Source organism: Olea europaea, unplaced genomic scaffold (assembly GCF_002742605.1).
Source record: "Olea europaea var. sylvestris unplaced genomic scaffold, O_europaea_v1 scaffold1435, whole genome shotgun sequence".
In the NCBI taxonomy this organism is placed as follows: domain Eukaryota; kingdom Viridiplantae; phylum Streptophyta; class Magnoliopsida; order Lamiales; family Oleaceae; genus Olea; species Olea europaea.
The window spans coordinates 471,826-480,966 of NW_019231887.1; the positions used below are offsets into that span (position 1 = coordinate 471,826).

At 32.9% G+C, this 9,141-nt stretch overlaps 1 protein-coding gene across 1 annotated transcript; it reads right to left on the bottom strand.

Moving 5' to 3' along the window:
- Window positions 1-1,893: 1,893 nt before the first annotated feature.
- LOC111376002 (nicotinamide adenine dinucleotide transporter 1, chloroplastic-like) lies at window positions 1,894-7,662 on the bottom strand. Its single transcript, XM_022998931.1, has 9 exons — window positions 7,225-7,662; window positions 6,988-7,077; window positions 6,707-6,813; window positions 6,410-6,458; window positions 6,136-6,245; window positions 5,060-5,154; window positions 4,867-4,955; window positions 4,678-4,772; window positions 1,894-2,558 (listed from the first exon to the last, which is right to left on the bottom strand). The coding sequence occupies exons 1-9, from the start codon at window positions 7,292-7,294 to the stop codon at window positions 2,322-2,324; spliced, it is 942 nt and encodes a 313-aa protein (XP_022854699.1). The 5' UTR covers window positions 7,295-7,662; the 3' UTR covers window positions 1,894-2,321.
- Window positions 7,663-9,141: the final 1,479 nt, after the last annotated feature.

A 9,141-nucleotide genomic window follows, 5' to 3' on the forward strand; every position in this document is an offset into this window, starting at 1 on the left:
CAAAAACCTCGATCATTGTTATCCGCCCTATCCGAATCTTCACGTTCACCTTCGATAACATCCTTCGTAATTAAAGTCACACCAAGAACAGTCGGAGTCCGATGCATTTTATTCAATTCTAATACATAATTCAATTCAGCATCATTAGGAACGAATACCAGTGGCATCGGAATGGATGAATCACCATAACCGTTGAATAGATATCTCAATTGCATATGGTATTGAGATTGATCGACATTCAGCTTATTTTGCAAATCGTGGTACATTTCTAAGTATGGTGTACTCTCTGTTACGGGAATTGCAATACAACCACGTACGTTACTCGTCCATCTCCATTCCCACCAATTATTTTCATTCAATTCGAAATCACCGAAATAACACACGGGGATTATCATATCTGCATGAGGAAATGGTTTTAATCAACTTCAAATATTAATTATAAGAAAGAAAAAGGCATTAAAAATCAGCTGCAGCCAATTGGCTGTTTAACAGCCGTCTGTTCGGCTGTTTAACAGCCAACAGCCGGACTGTTTCCGACTGTTTGTTAAGCTTTACCCAATTTGGCGTAGGAGAATACCGTTCTAAAAAATGAAATTAAGCATGCGTAATTTAAACGTAAATTATACATCTATTTAATTTTTTTTTTTTTGGATAGGTTCTGTTAAAAAAAATCTATGTCGACATAAAATTTCTCTATTTAAACGTATACTAATTTACTTAAAACGAAATTAAATATGCGTAAATGTACTTACCGATTTGAAGTAATTGATGTGAAAAAAATTTCTAACTTCAACATTCCAAAGTTCTTCTAGATTTTGAGGTTCAAGCAGATGAAAAGATGAGAATTATTTCTGTGTTGGAAGCTCGTTTTGAAGTTTTTATAAGTGGGGAAATATTTGGTTTTCAATTATTAACTAAAAGGGTAGTATAGTCCTTTCAACAATATATTATTTTGTAATTGTACAAAACATTTAAGGGTATCTTTGTCTTTTACCATACAAGAAGCCAATGTCATAATATTCATGATTTTAGAAGTTAAAGTGAAATTTAGCTCTTTTGACTGGATCAAACTTAAAAGTACCCCCATATTACATGAATTCAAATTCTCAGAATCATATGAATCAATACTCTCAAATAGGACTAAACAGCATAACGATTAATCTATTTTGATACGATCATAAGAAGAAGAAATTACCATGGCTATGTTCATGTAAGTCCCACGAATTTCAGCATCTGTAGCTTGTTTACGAATTCTAACGAATCCTCATTGGGAAATGTTTCTATACGTGACATATTCTCAAGAGCCAAGAAAATTTCCAGAAATCTTGGGTTTTAACCCTAGAACAGAGGAATGATTTACCACCATGCAAGATGTGAGCCCCTTGGGTGCTTAAATAGTAAGCAAAAGACCTCACAAATAAAAAAGTATCAGTGTCACCTTTCAGATGGTTCCAGAGACTCTGAAATGTCCCTGTTTTTAGATAACTGTTGAAGAACGTGAAATGTAGCCTACGAAATGCTGACATTTTTTTGGGTCATNGACTCTGAAATGTCCCTGTTTTTAGATAACTGTTGAAGAACGTGAAATGTAGCCTACGAAATGCTGACATTTTTTTGGGTCATCAAATCTACGGATCTGGTGAATCACAGTTTCTGCAACCTTTAAATGTATGGTGTTCGGAAGAATCTTCAATGGCTCTTGCATTTAGTAATATTTCACAAGGATGTTGTCAATGACCAAAATAAAATTTGTTTCTCTTTTTGTCTTTATATATATAGATGGATTGCGCCTGAAGGTTCTTCTAAACAATCCATCAGGAAGCTAACTGAATCAAACTAGAAGAGTGACAAATAAACAACAGCACAAACACAAGTAGATGCTAAGAAACATACTGAACCTGGACAGCTGAATTCATTTAGGGACTTCCACATAGGATGGAAAATAAAAAAAACTACAATTACAGAAAAATGACAGCAACAAGTCCATGGCCCAAACACACATTTCCATTTGCTGGAATCGTTACATTCAGACAGAAATACAGGGTTGAAAATTACAGAAATTCCTTGAAGAAAGAATTGCTAACTTCCAATTATCTTGTACTATCATAATTTATCATCATTTTCAATGTCAGTACACTATTGTCCTTGCTATTTCTGTGAAGACTCTGGCATCACACATGTTTAAAAAGGTTGCAGTTAATTGTCAATGTTGATAACGATTAAAATAGATAAAAAAATCAGGGCTTGCTTAATTTGATCAGATGCACCAATTCGTCAACGCCATGAAACATTTAGTTGGCCGCTTTCCAGGAGTTTGATATTCAGAATGGTTGAGGGTGTGGATCAGGAGGGAATGCTGTAACAAGAAAGCGATGAATCATTTCAAAACTGGTAAATGTAATTACGGCAGCTGGAGTGGTCCTAAGCAGATTGGTGGCACACCCCCGATAAAAACCTGGGATTCCGTCTTTCTGAAAAACTTTCTTAATGCAGTCTACAACGCCGGAGTACCGCTTCTCAGAGTGGTGCCCTTGATCTTGAAGCCTTGAGCGCACAACCTGCATAAAGATTTGCCCGAACATATTATTCAGTTGTCAAACATCAAAAATATTTATTGAACCTTTGTGTAGTGAAAATGGATTCAGGTAAACACATTTTTTCAAAAAAATACATTCTTAAACAGTGATTTAACATCATTTCAACCACACATTCTCCAATAAAATAATATTATACGCAAATCCAATATTTTCTTTATTTTTTAACCACACATTTCCCATCAATACACTATTCAAAAATGCATTCTTAGGAACATAATGTGTCTCAAACAAGGGCTAAAACAACAATTATGGCATTGACAAGATTTAAAATTTATCTAAATTAACCAAAAAAGTACCAATATTTTGTAGATGAACATATTATAAAGATACATCCAAGTTCACAATGTTATTTATGATCAATCGAGGAGGAGAAAGAAGAAAACAGATGCTGCTAGAGAGTCTTAATTTCTAGTTGGACACTAGCATATTAAGAGGTATAGATATTTTAATAATAATAAACAATGCTTGCTGCCTTGGCAAAATTAGATTGACACAAGTCAAATCAGCAAAGAGAATTGGATATAAAACAAGTTTTTTTGGTCCAAACTTGAACTTGTGAGATTCAGTCTAATATTTAAATATTTAAGGAAACCAATTTTAATTTCATTATTATTAAGTTATATGCTAGATTTGTTTACTGATTTCATTGTCAATGCATCATCTTGCCCCTGTATGACATTTTGTTCCTTATAACCTCAAAATTCGGCAACCAAAGTCTTAAATTCCTGTTCCTCAGAAATTGGGGAAAGTGCTCTCATTTCTTCGATTTTACGTCAAGTGCTTGTTTAAGCCCAATTTTTGGATAAAAATTGAATTAATAAATTGATGGAGAACGTGTAATTAAAAAATAAGGAAAAGTTTTGGGTATAATTGAAAAGAAGAGAGAAAAATATACTTTGTAAATACTGAGAAGTTCTTCATGTTTACAGAAAGAAGAAATATTTTAAATAAAATTTCAATAGATGAATTCATTAAAACTAGTCATAATTGAACGTGTGTTGCATGTTATTCTGAAATGTTTTATAAATACTATAAAAATAATATTATAAAGATGTGAGAATTTAAAAAATAATAAATATAAATTACTTATGTGGAATTAATTTCTGATTCAAATAAAATAAAAATCAGTTTGAGAAAACAATTTAAATAATTGAGAAAGTCAATTAGAATAGCCTCTTTATTTACCCTTCATCTAAATTGAACATCCAACAAATACTATCATTTCTTCATATTCGCTTAATATGCATTGAATATATCAATATTATAAATAAGCAGTATATCCCCATTTACCTTTTTTGTATCTTAACATTCATTGAATAAATTATTTGGAAGAAAAATTTAAAAATATTCATCTTTTTTTCCCCAAAAAAAAAAANAAAAAAAAAAATAATGAATTCAGTTTGCTATCCAATCAAGTGGAATGAAACTATCAAATGTACAATTATCATAAATAATTGACAAAATAATTCATGATAATAATGTTCAAACGATTAAATAAATCAATTACATATCAAAAAACGAAAAGTTAATGAATATGTTAAATATGGTTAAATAAATTAAATACTTATTAAAAAACGAAAAGTAAGGTAATGATGTGTCAATTGTATACCCATCATAACTAAATAGTTGACAAAATAATTAATGATAATATTGTTCAAATGATTAATAATTTAAACGCAAATTGAAAACAAAAAGTAAGGTGTTTTAAAAAAATTGAATTATAGTAAGAATATAATCGACCAAAAAAATATTCTCACTTGATATGATATTTAATATATTATAGATTTACACAAATTCATAAAACCATAAGCCAAAGCGAATCGCAAATCTAAAACACACCTAAACGATGCCAGATATATTTTACTCTTTTTTCATGGCTGGTTTCCAAAATAACAAACATAAGTAAAATTGATTTAGAGTTAATTCTCAAATTCAGTCAGTAGGCTGAGAAATGGTATCCTAAGCTTTACCTCTTATTTCCAGCTGTTGGCAGAACAAAAAGGGATGTCTGTGAACCTTGTAACAATATCGTTGTCTATAGAAAGTAAACAATCAATGGATGGAAATATTCACACCATACCTCATGTGGATACGTCAATGTGGAAGCAAATATTTTAGATACTGATGAAGCTACAGCCACATCTCTTGCACTAAGTTGATCCATTTTGGTGTGATCTGAAATCATTGCATCATAGATAAGAACATTTTCATTTTATTACAGACAGAGAAGGCATTGGAAAATACAAAGAAAGGAAAAAAGAATAATTACCCCGATCAGCCAAGTAACTTTTAATCTTCTCATATGCTGGAAACTGAATTGCTACATGACTAACCCCAGCCAAAGCTGGCACGAGACCACTGTCCACCACAAGAACATTGCAAAAGAGCAAGAAATCAATCCCTTAACAAGAACTCCATCCACCATTACTATCAAAATGACGATGTGAAAGAGATAAACTAACCTGTATAATCCACGGATACCCTCTTCATGAGCAATTCTCCTCAAGGCAGATAGTGTGCTCCGGTAAGGCACCAGACCTGACCGCATTCCTTGTGTCTGCATAACGAATATGCAAAGAAAAATTTACAATCTTAAAAATAATCTGTACTTTGACAGAGGCCAAGACACAGCCAATCACAACTGGTTCCTTGTGACTGCATAACGAACATGCAAAGAAAAATTTACAATATTAAAAATAATCTGTACTTTGAAAGAGGCCAAGACACAGCCAATCACAACTGGGCCTCTTAAACCTAAGAAAGCACAAGGTGAATTTGATATTCACCACTCCAAACTAGTATGACGAAGCTCGTAGCAATCATTATCTAAAACTAAACATAAATGTTCAAATACTGGTGCATTAGAAAGATTGTGTGCCTAGTGATGCTACTTGAATTAATGAAGATGAGTTTCTTCAGCTTGATTCGAAGATCTTAAAAATGACTATTTGGAGTCTAACTCGTCGGAGTCAAGTTCCTTTCAGTCAGGACGAAAAGATGCAGCACTCAAAGTCTATTCGTGGCGAAGAATTAAATTACTAGGGTGTGTATTACCTTTATTGTACTTTAAGACAATTTCATTTTGTTTCCTTCTCTAGGACATAGTCGATCCTATATAAGGAGGATTAGTCCTTTTATTACAACACGACAATATTAATAATGAATAAATCAAAGAAATCTTCCTCAATCTCTCAACTCTCTTCCCTCTAGGCCTCCTCTCTTTCTACCTCCTTCTCTCGCTTTTCTCCTCTCTTTCTCTTTCTCTATTTCTTCTCTTACTGCTTCGTGGTTGTTGACTACTGTTACGATCATCCATTGTCATCGACTCCAGTTTATCCATTAATTGAGGGAAAGCACAGGAAAAACAAATGATACTAAGTCAAATTCATTATTTATAAGCGGAGAATCCAAGGCTTCATTATTGCCCATGTTTTACTTAAATTGGCTTCATCTTAAGTTCTTAACAGCACCAAAACCTAATAAAAACAATATTTAACAAAGAATGAAATGCAATAATGGATGAAGCGGATAGACATACTTGGAGTCTCGTCTTGACAACCCAAAGAGGATTTGTGGTAATGGTTGTTGCAGCTCCAGCACCAGAAGCAGCTACCATATTAGCACCAATGGACAACTGATGGTTTACATCTGTAATTGCCAGAGACATAAGGCAGCGTCAATAACACAAAAAAAGGGTGATGGGTGATGGGGGATTTGCTAACACATAACAATATTAAAACAGATCAGTGTTTTCTTTCTTGCACGTCAGAGAAAAGTTACACATCTCAAAAAAAAGTAGTTTATGAACTAACCATCGGCGCCAAGAAAACATTTTAGTTGATCATAGATAGTAAAGTACACCTGAAAAAATAATAAATAAGGTTATTTTGGATTTAACTTACGCTCTTTCTATCCAAGAAAGAATTGGGGACTAACAAACACAAAATTTAGGTACGAAATGTAAGCATAAAGGCAAATGGTACAATTTGAAAGATGCCTTCCCCCAACCCACCCCCAAGGCAAGGATGTCAAATTGAGAGACTATTTTAGTATAAATCGTGAAAGCCGTAACCATGAAAACAGCATATGAACAACATAAAATAACTTACTGCCCAATTAGGAAGCAATGCCAGCACTGTAGTGGAGAGTCCACGGTACATGCCACGCAACCCCTCCTTTTGGAATATCTGTTCTAAACTCCCTACTATTACACTACCTGGCCAAGAACAGAAACATCAACTATTCAGTAATAAAATTGCTTTCCGACATCAAAATTCAGTGTGCTTTACTGCTCAATTGAAGTCTTTTGACAGAATACGTTTCGTATTCGAAGCAACAATAGAAATATGTATAAATGAACAAGCTTGCATCACAATAAAAGCTAACTTGCCTTTGATGTTAGCATTAGCAATACGCCCATGGACTTGAAACCTAGTCTTGATAACATCTAAAGGGCATACAAAAGTAGCCGCAATCACACCTGCACCATATTTAAATTCCACGAGAGTAAAACACGTTCTCCATAATAGATTTCGACGCTTATAACTGAAAATGGTTACTTAATAATTGTGTAAAACATACAAAGTTGACCAGAGAAACAGCAGAAGAAACGGCGAGGAGAATTTACCTGCTGCAGCACCAGCCCCGGCGTTGCAGAGGAGGACCTTGGGGTTAGGGCCATGAGCATCGGCGGCCATGGATGAATCTACAACAATCGGCTTCTAAAAAATCAACAATTTTTGAAACAAAAAAACAAATACCGGCGCCCTGATTGATGATAGAGTCCTCTCTCGAGAGGCCGATCGCAAACAACCACAGTCGCATGGCCAATTTGGACAACTCCAATTAACGAGCTCAGTAACCACTCTTTCGGGAATAAGTCGATAACATATCAATCGAACTAGGGCATTTGTATATACATTTGTGCAGTAATTCCAATCGCCGCGATGTGATCGAGAATCTGAGAAATAAATGGCAGGCGCTGGCGTGGGGTGGGCTGGGGTTAGAGAGAGAAAAGTAGGGAGAAAAGAAAATTGGGAGGACCGAGGAGAAACGGAACTCGCTATCATTTAATTATTCCAACCTATCGGCTTGACTCAGTAGGCTATTGACGGGTCGATTCGCCACAAATGGATCCCACTTAAATTATAAAACTGATCCAGAAGAAGACTATTTTGATTTTCCTTTGTCAGAAATATATTTGGAATGTTTAATAAAAAGATGAGCTAATAGTTATTTAGCAATTATCTATCACTTGTCAATTTCAAAAAATACATTTTATAATAGTGTTAGAACTGAAAATGTGTAGTTAAAAAATAAGAAAATATTTTGAATTTGTGCGTAATATTATTTTATTAAAAATATGTTGTTGAAATGAGATCAAATCACTGTTAAAAATACATATTGATGGAAAAAGTGCGCTTGAGCTTTTTTTTTTTTTTTTTTTTTTTTATAGTGATTGTAGATTAGATCATAGGAATAAAAATACATGAAATATAACATTTAACTGCACCAAAAATGATAATTTTTGACGATTCAATGTTGAAATGTCAAAAATATAGGTTTGATCGTTGATGTGGCATTGTCACGTCAATAGAGGGCATATTTTATCCTACTCGGCATGCATAGGATATCATTTCTATGTATTGTGGCAATAAGATGATTGCATTTTTTTTATTTTTTATTTTTTATTTTTATGAAAAGAATTAGACCGGCCAGAAAAAAAAATTAGCTTCATCTCCGCCTTTGCACATGACTAATTGACTATAAAACTAATGGATTAAAAAATATGAAAGTTGGATATGATATAAACTTGACTTTATGTACATTTATTGAACAATAATGTCTGACGAAAGTTTGTTGATTTTTGGTATATAATATATAATATAGAGTAGAATTCGGATAAATGATTCCACTTCTTTTAGAAAAAAGCTGACTTTCAAGGAAACCTCATTTATGGATAATTATATTGTTTTCAACACACTATTCTATTATTTCTCCAAATTTAGTACTATCCATTAAAATAGTAAAAAACTATTATAGGACAAGTTAAATTAATCAGCGAATACGTGCAATTTTAATCAAAAGATGGTAATTTATTTGGCTTTTAATTAACTGTAAAAAGAGTCTGAAATATTAAGTTTTTGAATTTCAATAGTATGTATGAAAAATTATGTAATTTATCCGATAATGACGAATAGTAGTAATTTCCATATTTCTCAACAAATTATTAGTACTATTCATGCACGTTTATTAGTTTTTTTTTTTTTTTCAAAAGGGTTACGGAGATCCTACCACTTGCGAGTCTTCTTCCAAACCAAACAAATTAATGTGCTGTAAAATAGAGACTTTTACTATCTTACATCGAGTCATTAACATTTGCACAAAGTTGACAAAATTTCAAACATTTCGAAATTGAAATTTATAAAATTTAGAAACATCTACATTATGAATAAGTTCATTAGTAACAGCTGTTAGTCTACTTTCAAACAAAACAAACAATTTATAAAACAGAATTCATTGAGTTATACGCAGATTCATAAAG

Excerpts from the sequence above, each read along its gene's own strand:
- LOC111376002 (XM_022998931.1), bottom strand. The coding sequence starts at position 7,294 with ATGGCCGCCGATGCTCATGGCCCTAACCCCAAGGTCCTCCTCTGCAAC. Across the intron at positions 7,078-7,224 it reads CGGGGCTGGTGCTGCAGCAG|GTGTGATTGCGGCTACTTTT; the intron begins GTAAATTCTCCT and ends AATATGGTGCAG. Across the intron at positions 5,155-6,135 it reads TTGTCAAGACGAGACTCCAA|ACACAAGGAATGCGGTCAGG; the intron begins GTATGTCTATCC and ends TTCGTTATGCAG.